We start from the raw sequence: 17,876 nt of genomic DNA, 5'->3' as shown, positions 1-17,876 counted from the left end.
CTTTCTTCAGTCGTAAAGAAATTATGTTTTTTAAGGAAAACATTTAAGCATTTTTCCCCATATAATGGACTGCTATGGTGCCCCGATTTTGAACTTCCAAAAGGCTTCAAATGATCCCAAATGCGTTTGTAAACGATCCCAGCGTTTATTCTCAAACGCTCGTCTTGCCTTGCAGTCCTTGAACTCTGTGTACTCTGGCTCAAGACAGTTAGGGTATGTTGAAAAACTCAGACCATATTTTCTCCCTAAACTTCAAAAATCATTTCAAAATCATTCTACATTATTGCAGAAGTTCCGCCGATATAGGATGATTTTGAAGTTGAGGGAGAACATGAGATGGGGAGTTTTTCAACATTCCCTAACTTTCATGAACAGGAACATAAACAGTCCAGGCAGAGTAAGATAAGATGAGCGTTTGGCATTAAAAAGTATATAAATTGTATTATTTTTATTAAAGTAACCGATCGTTAGGCTAGATAAGACCCTTCTTCCTCGGCTGGGATCGTTTACAACTGCATTTGGGATCGTTTGAAGCCGCATTTAAACTGCATTTTGGAAGTTCAAAATGCTGAAATGTTTTCCTCAAAAAACATAATTTCTTTACGACTGAAGAAAGACATGAACATCGTGGATGACAAGGAGGTGAGTAAATTATTTGTAAATTGTTGTTCTGCAAGTGAACTTCTCTTTTAAGAAGTTCAACTTCTAGAGCATCCAGAGACTATGATTTTTTCCCCCATTCCCCACCAGTCTAGCACGTTTACATAGAAAACCAAATTTAAAGAAGCGCAGATGAATGCAAAAAAAAACATGTCTCGTCTAAACTAGGTCTAAGTGGTCAACAAATGTTAGCATTTTCTTGCCATCTCACATCTTTGGTAAATGTGTTATTTATATCCTGAAGTCATTAAGATGGTGAAACACACCACGGTTGTTGACTACAAAACTTCAGGGGACAGCAGCTGTTTTGTGAGCTGAAAAATGATCATCCTCGAATGATCAAGCAAACAAATCAGTCGACTGTTTCTGCTTTAGGAGAAGAAAACAAATTCTTAATTTTTTTTGACAATGTACTAAAAAGGAAACTTGTTTTGTTCAAAGCAGAGCTGGACATTCTTGGTGACGATAGAGATATGTTTCCTCAACCTCCTTTGCATGCGAAGAAAAAAAGCTACATTTCAGGAAATAAGGGAGTGAGTAAGCTGGTTTCCCATCGCTTTGCTATTTCTGTCACGGAGAGAGATGTTTTGGAGTGCATCATATCATTATCCTGAAGCTTTTCCTTTCTCTGATTTAAAAACAGAACAGGATATGGCACAATACATCCGCTGGAAGATGAATCCATGAGGGAAGCATATGTGACTGGTCAACAGACTCTTAGTGGAGAGGCATTAGACTGGCACCAACAAATTCAGTGAAGTTCAGGCTGCAGTGTCAATGTGTAGCCATGCTTATCTCCACACAGACAAACTAATGGCATCTATTTTTTTCCAGAAATAATGGCAGAGCTAGCTTTGTTTTGCTCAAGTGGTACCATGATAAATGGACGTAGTGTTAGAGAAGGAAAAATCATTAGAAGCAAAAATGCTGTATACTAAAGCTTAGCAATGCGGCCTACTTTACTAAAATAACAAACTTTCTTCAAAATTTTCCACAATGTTTGCATTCAATAAATAATTACGTATAATCACTATGATGAAAACATTAACGCTTATGTTTCAACAAGTTCAACAGGACTTTAGTAACCACTTGTGCTACTTCAAACTGCGTAATTATCACATACGAAACCATATTGCTGAAAAATGATGACAGACCAGTGAGCGTAATTTTCAACAAACTCAGGAGGTCCTTGCAGTCTCTCATGGAGTTCTATAAAGCCACATTCCTTCTTAAGCAAACATAAATAGTAACACCAAATATAGTAGTACGAGCACAACAAATGCACAAGAAACAGTCTAAAAGACTTTTCTTTGTGCCTTAAGTGCTGTGTGAGTTTTTAAAGGGGTTTTAATCAAGCAAAAATACACTGAGGAATCAATCAGGCTAAGACGAAAGCTACCTCAAGGTGTTTCATTTATGAATATTAACTAAAACATGCAAGGCAGGTGAATAATGGTCTTTGGGGAATGGCTAAAAATAATGAAGAGCTCAATGTCTGATTAATATTAATGGTGTGTTAAATAAGTGGAAGCACAAGACGTCTCAAGTGTGACTGATGTCCTCGTGTGGCTCAGTAAGGCTAAGGCTGATTTATAAACCAGTCAGACTAATGAACACTAAAAGCAACGTTCTGCATCACATTGATCACTATATCTTTCCGCTTTAAGCTGCAGACCGAACCGTTATGCCTCATAACTGAACCAGCAGCTGGAATAAAAAACTGCTTTAATTTACTGTGAACTTAAATTAAAAGCATTTTTATTGTTGGTTTGAATTAGCAATGATTAAACATTAAAAACAAGTAATAAAAAATTAAAAGGTTTTATTTAAAGAATAAATAAAAAAAAACTCTAAACAGCAGGGCCACCAGCGTTGGTCTTCAAACTGTAGATTCCTTTATACCAACAACTGCATAACATCTAGGGGACTGGAGGGGGTCAAAGAGCTGAACCAGTGCCGAATGAGACACATTGTCCTGAAAGAAAAGAGACATTTTAAATGTAGAATCAAATGTGAAACTCTGAAATCCACATTCAAAGGTTTAGAGTTTACTGTTTATTGATTTATTTAATATTTAAAACATAAATGTGCATGCATGTAAGGCTTTCTTAATATGAAATTTGCTTGAGAATCAAGCTGCACTGTTTTCTTTATGATTCACTAAAAAGATCCGACTCATGAGAATCAATTGTTCAGGAATGGACTACACTGTTCGTGCTGTATGTTTTTGATTCATTAAAAAGAACCAACTCGTAAGAATTTGTCAGAAATTGGTACACTGGTCATGCTTCACATTTCTGATTCACTAACAAGAACTGGTTCAAAAGAATCATTTGCTTGGAAATCAGCCTACACTGGTTGCGCTGTAAGTTTTTGACTCCCTAAAAAGAACCAACTCATAAGAGTCATTTGTCAGGAATTGGTTCATAGTCTTGTTTAATATTTCTGATTCTCTAACAAGAACTGGTTCAAAAGAATCATTTGTTTGGGAATTGGACAACACTGATTGCGCTTTATGTTTTTTACTCACTACAAAGAACCAGCTCATAAGAGCCATTTGTCAGGAATTGGTACACTAGTCTTGTTAAATATTTCTGATTCACTAAGAAGAACTGGTTCAAAAGAATCACTTGTTCGGGAACCAGACTACACTGGTTGTGCTGTATGTTTTTGACTCACTAAAAAGAACCAACTCATAAGAGCCATTTGTCAGGAATTCATATTTCCGATACACTAACAAGAACTGGTTCAAAAGAATCATTTGTTTTGGAATCAGGTAATGCTGTATGTTTTTGAGGCGCTAAAAAAAACCAAGTCATAAGAACCATTTGTCAGGAATTAGTACACTGGATATGCTTCATATTTCTGATTCACTAAGAAGAACTGGTTCAAAAGAATCATTTGTTTGGGAATCAGGTCAAGCACTGTATGTTTTTGACTCACTAAAAAAAACCAGCTCATAAGAACCATTTGTCAGGAATTGGTACACAGGTCATGCTTCATATTTCTGATTCACTAACAAGAACTGGCTCAAAAGAATCATTTGTTTGGGAATCAGACTCAAGGTGTGCTGTTTTTTTTTGACTCACTAAAAAGAACCATCTCATAAGAGCCATTTGTCAGTAACTGGAACACTGGTCATGCTTCATATTTCTGATTCACTAACAAGAACTGGTTCAAAAGAATCATTTGTTCAGAAATCAGACTACAATGGTCATGCTGTAGGTTTTTGACTCACTAAAAAGAACAAACTCATAAGAGCCATTTGTCAGGAATTGGTTCACTGGTCATGCTTCATATTTCCGATTCACTAACAAGAACTAGCTCAAAAGAATCATACACTGGTCATGCTGTATGTTTTTGACTAACAAAAAAGAACCAACTCATAATACCCATTTGTCAAAAATTGATTCAAGAATTGGCCATGCTTCATATTTCTGATTCACTGAAAAGAACTGGTACAAAAAAATCACTTGTTTGGGAATCAGACTACACTGGTCGCGCTATTTGTTTCTGATTCCCTGAATAATTAATTCACGAACCAAATTACCTGGTCACGTTGTATGATTTAGATTTTTGATTCTCTAAAAACAAGTGGATCATAAGATCAGTTAGTTCAGGAATCATGTTACACTGGTTCTCAAGCCTGGTTGTATATATACATATACATATACATATATACACATATATATATATATACATATATATATAGACACACACACAAATACTTGGGATATATTATTTTCGATGAAGCATAATTTAAATTAAGTTCCCAGCATATCTATAGTAAAAAAATACATTGGACCTGATCAAAATAATCAGCTTAACTGAGCACAGCTTGTTTTAATCCCAAATCCATATTACAGCTTTCCATAATCACTGACCAAAGCACGTTAATATACTTGGCAGCACAGCCAGAGTACCGTGTTATGAAATGGTTTATACATAACAAAACCCTCCACAGGCCAAATTGTAAAGCGGACTCTGATTTCAATGTGGTTAGCGGAGTTCACAGAGTCGTCAATGAGAAACCTTATCATGTTGCCAAGCCCTTTAATGTCTGACATACACAAATCATAGACCTCTCTAGAAAAAACGAACAGATCTGACATTGGGGATGTTTTACTTGCTTTACATTACATGACTGATATGTGAACCCTGTAAGATCATGTGGAAATTGATCCCACAGAAACTTACTGTCACTGTTTTGTGAGTATAAACAAAATGATTTTGTCATGCCCTAAATTTTCAGTCTAACGTTCTTCACAGATGGCTGAGTCTGACACTCCTGACTGTCGTCGCAAGGAGGTTTGAGGTTTTATGTTCAAAGCCTGGTGGGCAAGAAGGAAATGGACGTGTAACACAAAACCTCTGAACTCCTGTAAGTTGGAAACCTTTAAAAACAAGTTTTTTTGACTGTTTTGGAACTGCTGTATGTGGCTAAAGTTGATATATACTGTATGCTGTAAAACAAAAGCCCCTCACAGTTCTCTGACTGAGGATTAAACATCTTACCATGCACAAATGACATACAGCAGAGTGTAAAAGTACTGTTATCTGTACTATAATTGGTTTGTTACCTGCTCTTTCAAGTAGCAAAGTCGGTCAAGAAGGATGAGACCCTCTATACACGGAGCCAAAATCACTTTTAACTGTGGAAGATGAAACCAGCATGAGCCCGATATAGAGTTAGTGATGAAAATAAATAATATACGTTTCGATGTCATACTCACCATGTTAAAAGCCACCATCTCATTCATTCTGGGACTGTAGTGTTCATGATAGCTCTGAATGTCACCGTCAGATAGCTGAAGACAACAAGAGATAAAACACTAATGCATTTTTGTAGACTAATACAAATGTAGTACATATAACATTTTTATAAAATGTTTAGATTTTAAAAATAGTAAATAAAAAATAGTAAATAACTAAAATGAATTACAAGTAAATACATTTATATAAATCTATTTAGATAACCTGTTCTTTAGACAAATTTATTTTACTCACATATACACATATATTGCAAATAACAAGTAATGAAATTTAGACAAATATTTTATAGATGAATGTCAAATTTATATATATACATATATATATATATATATATATATATATATATATATATATATATATATATATAATATATATATATATATATATATATATATACACACTTCAATAAAACAAACTTAAACTTTAACAGAATTATAATAATTATTGTTAGCACTATTGTTTTATTAATATTATATTATATATACACTTCAAAATAAAAGTTTTAGATTTTATATTAAATGAATGAAAAAAATATATATATATATATATATATATATATACACACAGGGGTTGGACAATGAAACTGAAACACTGGCCAATATAGTGTTGGAGGTTTCATGGCTATATTTATGCAGCCTGGTGGCCAGTCTTTACTGATCGCACATTCCACCAATAAGAGCAGAGTGTGAATGTTGACTATGTGCACCCAATAGCTCAAACATTGTACCCTGAAGGTGGTGCCGTGTATTAGGATGATAATGCACCAATACACACAGCAAGACTGGTGACAAGAGTGATTTGATGAACATGAAAGTAAAGTTAAACATCTCCCATGGCCTGCACAGTCACCAGATCTGAATATTATTGAGCCACTTTGGGGTGTTTTGGAGGAGCGAGTCAGGAAATGTTTTCATACACCAACATCACATAGTGACCTGGCCACTGTTCTGTGAAAGGAATGGCTCAAAATCCTTCTGGCTACTGTGCAGGACTTGTATTTGTCATTCCCAAGATGAAATAATGCTGTATTGGCTGCAAAAGGAGGCCAAACGGCATACTAATTGTGGTCTAAACCCAGGTGTTTCAGTTTCACTGTCCAACCCCTGTATATATATATATATAGTTGAGTGTATAAAGCAAAATAAAATAAAATTAAAATATTACTAATATTTTTATATAAATATCATATGTATTTATAAAAACACATTACATATACAAATACATATACATATATATATATATATATATATATATATATGGTACCAGCCTGCTGCCCCACAATGTAAAAAAATAATTAAAAATAGTAAATGATGTTTATCTGAAAATGTAACAATGCAAACATGTTTTCTTTAAGGGGTAAGTTTAGGATTAGGGTTGGGTTAGGGGATAGACAATATCGTTTGGTCAGTATAAGAACTATAGAAGTCTATGGAAAGTCCCCACAACTCACAAAAACAAACGTGTGTGTGTGTATAGCAAATTATTATCAAATCAGCATATCAGAATTATTGCTAATAGATCATGCGACTCGGAAGACTTCTTATAATTCAGCTTTGTTATCAAAGGAATTAATTACATTTTAGAATACATTAAAATGAATTTTAAATATTTCACATATTTATATGTAAATATTACATAATACATATTATATAATATACTTATATAAAATACATACACTATATTTCACTGTTTCCACAGAATGCTGCACATTTACCCTCAGAATCAGGATACAAAAAAATCCACTGGTATATTCTAGGCCGGGTGAAGCCTTTTTAATTATCTCTTGCTATCCATTCCCATATTTCCCTACATGTCAGACATATTTTAGTCTGTTTATCTCATTAGCTTCATTGTGGTGTAATTCAGATGCATGTGGGCAGACTGAGAAAACATTAAATGTAACGTGAGAACTTTTGGTTATTACTTTGGTGTCATCCAGATCCAGCTTCTTAAGTGCTCGCCTGACATAATCCACAAACGACGAGGCCTTGGAGTACACGTTCCCAACACGTTTCTCACTGCCAACAAAAAATAAAATACCCATCAAATAATTCAAACACTAACACAATTGTTTAACACATTTTTTATGTAGTTTAGAAACTAAATGTGCAGACAGTAAGTCACATGCAGAGGGTGAACTTTGCACTCCTTGTTGACTTGCACATTACCGTAACCAGATGGTTTGGCTTTGACTCACAGAAGCTTATTGAACCTGAAAACAGGGCTTCAGGGTTTGAGTCACGAGCATCAGTCAGCACTGAATCAGATCTGCTCTCTCCAGCCACGATCAAGTATCTCAATAAACATTTCTCATCCTCCGCAAAAAAGGAGGAAGGACCAGAGGGAATCTGGAGCCTCTTTATTCTCTCCTCTAGTTTACTAAAGCTCTCCGGCGACTAAAACAAAGACAGGCGGTTGTTTTCTGTCTAATGAGCAGATGATGTGGTAAGAGTGCTGTCGATGAGATATCTGATCCTGTTTTTTTTGGAGGGGAACGGCGTCAGTGTGGGAGCTCAATATTTGTCATCGCGTGTGTTTTTGACTGAGAGCCGCTCATCGGGGGGTCCAGGGAGTGTGTTTCCGTTTTTACAGACTGTTTTTCAAAGACGGGACTTTTTTTGGTTTTGTATTAAACTATAATTTACTGCCAAACCTCCAATATTATGTATGTAAAACAAAAAATAAATATTATATATATTATATATTATTTTATCTAACATTATATAATTTCATTTATTTATATTGTCTAAAAACATAATATTGCAAATACGGCAAAAAAAAATATCAAATAAGTAAGTTAGTACATTTTATATACTACATACAGAAATATATAATACATATAATAAAAGTATTTATATGTCTATTTATATAATATGTGCTGTAGACTAATACAGTGTAGTGGGTGCATGTGTGTGTGTGTGTGTGTGTATATACTAATGCACAAAAATATTAGTAAATAAAATTATTAAATAAAAAATTACATATTATGTACTAATTTAATTTATTTACATTGACTATAAATATATAATAAATACATATATAATGAACAAATATTGCCAAAAAACTATTACATTAAAATACATTTTATATACGATTTTATTTATATTGCCTACAATATACAGAAATATGTAATATATATAAATATGTATTTATGTCTCTTTATATTATATTATATTGTGCTGTAGACCAAAAGTGGCACACACAACTAAATAAAATTATTAAATAAAAAATTACATATTATATACTAATTTAATTTATTTATATTGAAGATAAATATATAAAAACATATATAATTAACACATACTACCAAAAACTATTACATAAAAATACATTTTATGTACAGTTTTAATTTATTTATATTGCCTAAAATATACAGAAATATATAATAAATACATATAATATAGAATTTATGTCTATTTATATAACATGTGCTGTAGACTAACACAGTGTAGCGCGTGTGTGTATACACACATATACACACAAAAATATTACTAAATAAAATTAATAAATAAAAAATTACATATTATTTACTAATTAAATGTACTCACATTGACTATAAATATATAATAAATGCATATATAATTAACAAATATTAAAACTATTACACTAAATACGTTTTATATACACTTTTAATTTATTTATATTGCCTAAAATATACAGAAATATATAATACAAATAATACATGTATTTATGTCTCTTTATATTATATTTGCTGTAGACCAAAAGTGTCACACACACATACACACACACACAAATATTACTAAATAAAATTATTAAATAAAAAATTACATATTATATACTAATTTAATTTATTTATATTGACCATAAATCATATATAATTAACAAATATTACCAAAAAAACGATTACATAAAAACACATTTTATGTACAATTTTAATTTATTTATTTTGCCTAAAATACACAGAAATATATAATAAATATATATAATAAATGTATTTATATGTCTATTTACCAAAAGTCCAAAAGTGAATGTGTGTGTGTGTATCTATCTATCTATAGGCACACATACATACACAGAAATTACTATAAAAAAAAAAAAAAAAAAAAAAAAAAAAAATATATATATATATATATATATATATATATATATATACATACATATGGAAAAAAAAATATTGTATACTAATTTGTTTATATGTGTTTATTATATTTAACATTTTAAATATAATAAACACACATATAATTATTAAATATTACAAAAATAAATATTATATAAAATTACATACTATATATATTTTTAATTTGTTTAAATTGACTGAAATATACAGATATAACAAATACATATAATACATTTATTTATGTATTTATTTAATCTGTGTTTTAGAGTAATAAAGTGTGTGCGTGTGCATACAGTAAAATAAAATTTAAATAAAATAATTTTCATTTTTTTGCCAAACCTCCAGTATTTGGTAATATGTTTCTTTAGGCCATGAACATTTGCAGTGGCAACAGTTAGTGTAAATACCTTTTAAAGGAATCATAGTGATCCCGTAAAATAACATGAAGCACCGCCCGATAAAAAAGTGACTCCATAGGCAGCTGTAACAGATAAGAAACCCATTTAACCACAATCCAAATCATTTTACTTCATTTCAAAGCTGATTTTGCTTACTTATACAATGCATGCTTATTTAGTTAGCTTTCCTTACTTATTTATGTTTTTAATTACTTCATTTGAAATGTTTGTCCCATTTGCGGCAAAACAGATTATGTCATATTTTCCATCACAATTATGTCATCCAAACAATCAGACATGTAGAAGACTGAAAGAGACTGTTCATGCTGACTGCTTCACCTTTGAACTTTCAAACATTTTTAAAAGAGAAAAAAAAAATCATCTTAAAATACACAGTGTGTCTAATTAAATCAGATAAATATGCATAGCTGCATATGCTGTACATTCTGGCATTCAAGCTTGACCAGCACATTACCATCAGCTGTGCAAACAGACTTGATCGCATGAGATTGCCCTCTTTATATGCAAATTCTGCAGAGGAAATGGGCTTTTAATTGAAATATGAATATTGATATGATATATGACACAAGCAAGTACTCACCCCTCCTCCAGCAGACACTCTCTCCAGAGCCTGAGAGGGGAATAAAAAGAGTTTGTGAAGAGCTCAACATCAGCCAAATCTGCTAAAAACAAGCTTGAATTGAGAAAGTAGTGATAACTAAACACGATATCATGGTTTGATTTGCTAAAAAATTACACCTAACAGATTATTTATTTATAGTTCAAATCTGATGCAACATTGCATCAGCTAATAAGCAAAGGATGTGGTTGAAGATGCGTGGGCAATGTGATGTTACTTGTGACGTGTGAACCAAACTTACTAGACATGCTGACATCCTGGCATTTCGACCACAGAAACACGCCTGAGCCTTCAGATACTGACTCATAGGGAAACCACACACACCGTCGACACACCCTAAGCAACAACCACAAAACAACACAAAACAACACAGATGAAAAACAGCTTTTAAAATTAAATATGTTTCAAAAGTTTGGGGTCACAACATATATTTTGTAAAGACATTATACTTCTACTCAAGCAAGGATGCATTAAAATTGATCAAAGATGGCAGTAAAGACATTTATAATGTTATTAAAGATGTCGATTTTAAATAAACGCTGTTCTTTTGAACTTTCTATTTATCAAAGAATCTTGTAAAAATGTTTTCCAACCATTTTCAACCTTGATTATAATAAGAAATTTTTCTAGTGCATCAACTCAACATATTAAAATGACTTCTGGATGATCATGTGACACTGATGTAGGGCTGTTACGAGTATTCGGTGTAATTATAATTAACTTTTTTTGTAGAAAACAGATAAAAATAGACCTATACATATATAATAGGAAAGAGGCAATGATAAATCATTCAAATAAAGTATCAGAAGCAAGTAATTAAATGGTTTTATTGAACAAAGCTGTTACCAAATAATTCTGTAAAAATGTTTTTAATAATAAGAAATGTTTCTAGAGCATTAACTCAGCATATTAGAATGATTTCTGAAGAGGCTCCCACTAACGATTATTTTGGTAACTGAGTAATTGGTCGATTATTCGAGTGATTAATCCAGTATTCGGATAATTATCATTCTTTTTGTAGTAATGAAATTAGACTTAAGCAAACAATAGCCTTTAAAATGACTTGAAATCCACATATAATAGCAATGAGGCAATAATAATGCATTCAAATAAAGTATTAAAAGCAAGTAATCATAAGGTTTTATTGAACAAAACTGTTACCAAATAATCCTATGAAAATGTTTTCCAACCGTTTTCAACCTTGATAATAATGATAAATGTTTTTAGTGCATCAACTCAGCATATTAGAATGATTTCTGAATGATCATATGACACTGATGCAGGGCTGTCACTAATGATTATTTTGGTAATCGAGTTACCAGTCGATTATTCTGACAATTAATCGAGTAACTGTGTGTGTGTATATATATATATATATATATATATATATATCTTTTTTTTTTTTTAAAGAAAAGTAGATTAAAATAGACCTAAGCGAGCCATAGCCTTTAAAATTACTCAAAATCCATATATAATAGCACTAAGGCAATGATAGTTTAAATAAGGTATCAGAAGCAAGTAATCATATGATTTTATTGAACAAAACTGTTACCAAATAATCCTGCAAAAATGTTTTCTAACCATTTTCAGCCTTGATAATACTAAGAAATATTTCTAGAGCATCAACTAGGTATATTAGAATGATTTCTGAAGAATCATGTGACAGTGAAGTAGGGCTCTCACTAGGGCTGTCAACGATTAATCGCGATTAACTGCATACAAAATAAAAGTTTGAGTTTGCCTAATATATGTGTGTGTACTGTGTATAATTATTATGTATATATAAATACAAACACATTCATGTATATATTTAAGAAATATTTACAAGCATATGTATTTATTATCATTTTTATATAATTTATATTTTATATAAATAAAATCATTTTGTATATTAATAACATTTCTCATATATATACACATTAATTTGTGTGTATTTATATATACATAATAATTGCACACAGTACACACACATATATTAGGCAAACTTAAACTTTTATTTTGTATGCGATTAATCGCGATTAATCGTTGACAGCCCTAGCTCTCACTAATTATTTTGGTAATCGAGTAATCAGTCGATTATTCGGACGATTAATTGAGTAATTGGACAATAATATATATATATTTTGTAGCAATAAAAACAGACCTAAGCGAACAATAGCCTTAATTACTTAAAATCCATATATAATAGCACGGAGGCAATGATAATTAGTTCAAATAAAGTATCAGAAGCAAGTAATCATATGGTTTTATTAAACAAAACTGTTACCAAATAATCCCGCAAAGATGTTTTCCAATTGTTTTCAACTTTGATAATAGTAAGAAATATTTCTAGAGCATCAACTCAACATTTTAGAATGATTTCTGAATGATCAAGTGACACTAAAGTAGGGCTGTCACTAAACGATTAATTTGGTAATCGAGTAATTGATCGATTATTCTGACGATTAATCGAGTAATCGGATAATTATAATTAATAGATGAACGTTATAATAAACCCAAACTCACAACAATATGCAAAGATGGAGTTTGAGACGCTTCAATTTAACTGAAAAGGCAAAAAACAGTCTAGAAGTTTTTATAAATGAGTACTCAAATTGAATCAAGGAATCGTCACAGTCCTACTTTGAAGACTGGATGCTGAAAATTATGCTTTGCATTACAGAAATGAATTATATTTCAAATGATATTAAAACAGAAAACAATTGTAATAATATTTCACTGTATTTACTGTATTTTTGATCAAATGAAAGCATGCTTGGTGAGCATAAAGACGTCTTTCAAAAACATTAAAATCCTTAACAACCCCAAACTTTTTATTGCATTTTAAAACTAAACACTAAACATTTTGTGGATGAGAACCTGCTGAACACATGCCATTCAAACAAGACCCACACTGTAGTTTGAGGCCAATTCATGGTGCAGATAAACACTGTTTACTCCAGCTATCATGCTAATCTAAACCATGCCAAACCGAACAGGATCCAGAGTCCAGCACAGACCTGAAAAATGTGTGTGTGATACAGAATAAAGAAAAAAAAAATGCGTGAGAGAGGGACATGTCAGCGATTTTATTATGAAACGCTTGACTCATTGTGAGTGAACTTTAACACTGTCTTGAGGCGACTATCTTCAGTTTATGTTTGATAATAAAACACAGTTTTAAACTGAAGTGTGTCTTTTTTATTTTTTATTTTTGATGAAAACACAAATTTAATGCAGTATAAATAAGCGAATGCCTAAAAAAAAAAAAAAAAAAAAAAAAAAATATTTGTGGGTGGGACTTCCTGTTTTCTGTCTAAGTAGGACATATTGCGTGGGCTCTTTTGAATTGAGTCAGCAAATGCAAGACCTGATTAGAGATAAAAAAGTATTACACTGTCAAAATGAAAAGATCATAGCAGTAAATCCTACTCAAGCAACTGAAATTCTATGCAAAATCTTCATAAATCTGTGGGATGCACAAAAATGACACACTTCACGTTTAAATGCACAGCATGCTGTAATCGTACAGGGTTTTGAGTGTGCATTTCCATTGGAACCACACTTGTTTCATTACATTGTTTCTTCTTCAGAACAAACGTGCTTGTAAAACGAGCCGCTGAAGCCTTGACATCATCATGTTGAAAACGCCACATGTTGTACTGACTCTTCTCCAGTTATTGAGATCAAACAGACAGTCTGTTGAAGTGTAGAGTGTTTGTGATGTCAGTCCAACTTTTGCACACACTTCATGCGTTTTAGCTCTGTCCCTGCAGCAGTCGAGAGCCTGTGATGTGATCACCAGGCTTTAAAAAACAATGAGATATTATTGTAGTCCTGCTGTGCTTCACAGCATGGGACTCTGACTTAATCGACAGCAATTATGTGATCAAAATATCATATTTTGTAAGTGCTCTAGTCTTTTCTCCACTGTCTCCTCTAAGAGAAAGTGTCTGAGAGTAAGAGAGAGGCAAACAGAAACCACATGCTCTCTTAAAACTAACACTGAGCCTTAAAGGGAAAGTTCACCTAAAAATAAATATTCTGTCATCATTTAATTATTCTCATGTTGTTCCAAATTTGTATGACTTTCTCACTTTCTCTGTGGAAGATATGCTGAAAAATATGTCAGTGCTTCTTTTTTTTTCCACACCAGCGGGGACTAATGGGGTTGTTTTGGAGCCTAGTGAACTTTATGTAATAATAATAATAATAATAATAATAATATTTGTTACAAATACATTACAATTATACTTACATTACAAATAATGATCATATTATTGATAATAATAATCATTAAATAATGAAATAAGTACTATTTAATAAAAAAAAAACTATGTATTATTCATTTTAAAGTAATATATTATTTGTTATAAAATCCAAAAAATAATTTTGATTAGTAATTTGATTAATAACAATTTTGATTAGTCATAAAACGTATTATTTATTTTATAATAATACAATTATTATCATTGCTGCAGCTGTTATTATTCTAATTGTATTATAATTATCATTTAATTATCATTTTTATTTAATTCATTATAGAATAATAATTAATATTAGAATAATTATTAGAATGTTATATATTTGTAGATGTTAATCACTACAGATTTTAATTATTAGGATGTTGTAATAATTAGAATGTTATTAGAATGTTACAATTACTTTATAATTATTATATTAATAATAATAATAATAATAATAATAATAATAATAATTATTATTATTATTATTATTATCATCATTATTATTATTGGTTTATGTGTTAAATAAATAAACAAACAAAAATTCATTATAAAATACTTAATACATTTAATAACAACAACAATAATAATAATAATTCTTATTATAAAATGCAACAAAATTGTTGTTTATTTACTAAACAAATTAATAATAATAATAAATAATAATAATTCTTATATAATAATAAACTTCATAATTATAAAATGTATAATTATAAACTTTATAAAATGCATTATAAGTAGCAAAATACATAGAAGTACTTATTATTTTATAATGAATATTTTTGCTGCACATTGCTGGAAAGAACATCTTACAGAGAAATGCAGTTCCACACAGCTTGTCTTGTTTGAAGACTTACTTAGACACTTAGTCTGATGGAGACTGATCTGTCCGTGTGTGTGTGTGTGTGTACAGACAGGAAGTGTTCTTACCCTGTCTGTCCTGATCAAACTCTTCAGAGAGCAGGTGGTAGCAGCAGCCCACACTGCAAACGGCGCGCAGCTCCTGTTTGGCCCTGAACATCCGCAGAGAGCTGGGGGCCAAATCTCCACACGTATGCAGGCCAACCAGAACTGCATCCTGGGTACCAGCCAGAGAAAAGAGAGCGGGAGAAAAAAGGGGGTAATTTAGTGAAATCAACACAAACTGTTTGCCATCTCTCATTGATCATAAATAATTTGCTATGGACACATCCAAGACCCTCTCCATTCTTGAGCTCAATTTCACCTAATTAACATGATTAGGATAATCGCAGACATCTCGCTGTGCAGTGGTACAACTTTAGCTCTATAATCAAAGCCCACAGCTGGATCACTATTGCAGCATAGCCCGGCTCTTGTGCTATTATATGAGTTTAAAATACATTAATTATTTGTTCCTGAGAGAATGTCATATGAAATAAATTCACAACAAGTTCACAATGAAAAAAAGTAGTTTCAAATAACATGGAAAAATACAGCTTGAGTATATAATTAGTATTTTAAGCATGATATTATATGATGATACGGTAAAAACAACAATGTAATTTTTTTTTAAAGAATTAGTAATTTTAATAATAATAATAATAATAATAATAATGACTATTATTATTATAACAATAATGCTAGTAAAGTTGTTATAATTATTATTATTATTAGAGGCAGTAGTAGTCATAGTCATTATTATTACAATTAAGCTATACATAATTATAATAATAATAATAACAGCATTATTACAGTAATTATCATTATTGTTGTTTTCATTGTTGTTGTTGCATTTATACACAGTTTTCTTCCCTGGATATTTTTACAACCTTTACAATGAATAACAAATTTACATTAAATAAATTAAATAAACGTTAATAAATTAACATTTTTATTTATTACTATAATTATTATTAGTATTATTACAGTTTTTGTTGTGTTACACTTAATTTTAGAATGATTTATTAAAATAATACATTATTATTATTATTATTATTATTATTAAAACAATTAGATTTTTTTCTCAGAATAATTATAAAATGTATTACTAATAATCTCAGTCAATAAATAATATTAACAATATTATTATTATTATTATTAACTAATTAATTGGTTTAATAAGTAATAAATAATAATAATAATAAAATAGTAACAGTATTACAACATTAATTATTATAACTGTTGTTTTATTAAAGTTTATTATTGTTTATTACATTATTATATAATTTGTCTCCCTGGTTATTTATTTTACTATGAATAATACATTATAATTATTATTATTATTATTATTACTACTACTACTATTATTTTAACAACATTTATTTTAACATGTTTTAACTACTACTATAATTATTATTATTAATTATATATCATTAACTATATAAATAAATTATATACCTAAAAAGTTAATATTATTATTACTAAATTAAAAAATGTAATAAATATGTATTATTATTATTACTGTTTTTGTAATATGTTTTTTATTTTTCTGCCTTGATTACTTATTTTAGAATTAATAATACATTGTTATTATTATTTAACAACATTTATTTAAATAATATTTATCTGACATTTTTAGAATATTTTTCTTAAGATAATAATAAAAATAAATAACTAAATTAATTAGTTTAACAAATAATAATATTATAATTATTATTATTGTTTGTTTTTTTCCTCTCATAGTCAGAACCCCCTGTATTATGACATCTCTTCACCTCCAGCTCTGTAATCAGTGTCTTGAGCTCAGTTTCTGCAGTGACATATGAGGTCAGAGGGGAAAACAGGCTGTCGTCGCTGTCATTTCCTCTTCCTTCACGAGCCTTCCTCTCCAGATTCTCTCTCTTCCTTTTCTCCCTTTCCTCCAGGCTCAGCTGGCCGGGGTGGACGCGGGCAGAGACGTCCTCTATGACGTCCAGAGACAGCATACTGAAGAAGCTGCTTCCTGCATCTGAATCATTTGGGTCTAATGGACATTCTGCGGCATTATCTGAAGCGGATAAATCATTGGCAACTTGTTTTGATAAAGCACTGGTTTCTGCTTGAGCCTCAAAGCTTTCCTTTTCCTCAGTAATAACGTTTTCGTTGCCATCACTGCTTTCAAAGTTTATGCTGTGTTGCTTACTCCCATTCTCACTATTCAAAGG

At 30.7% G+C, this 17,876-nt stretch overlaps 1 protein-coding gene across 1 annotated transcript; it reads right to left on the bottom strand.

Moving 5' to 3' along the window:
• Positions 1 to 2,398: 2,398 nt before the first annotated feature.
• Positions 2,399 to 17,870, bottom strand: mettl25 (methyltransferase like 25; the record flags this gene model as incomplete). Its single annotated transcript, XM_051107276.1, has 9 exons — positions 2,399 to 2,635; positions 5,241 to 5,312; positions 5,394 to 5,468; positions 7,358 to 7,451; positions 9,919 to 9,992; positions 10,511 to 10,540; positions 10,791 to 10,885; positions 15,703 to 15,850; positions 17,448 to 17,870. Coding segments are annotated over 9 exons (1,107 nt in total), but the record flags the coding sequence as incomplete, so codon positions are not given.
• Between the last annotated feature and the right edge of the window lie 6 nt (positions 17,871 to 17,876).

The sequence above is a fragment of the Labeo rohita genome, chromosome 4 (genome assembly GCF_022985175.1).
Source record: "Labeo rohita strain BAU-BD-2019 chromosome 4, IGBB_LRoh.1.0, whole genome shotgun sequence".
Classification (NCBI taxonomy): Eukaryota; Metazoa; Chordata; class Actinopteri; order Cypriniformes; family Cyprinidae; genus Labeo; species Labeo rohita.
Note: the sequence above shows the minus strand (reverse complement) of the source record. Positions and strands in the feature narration are given on the sequence as shown.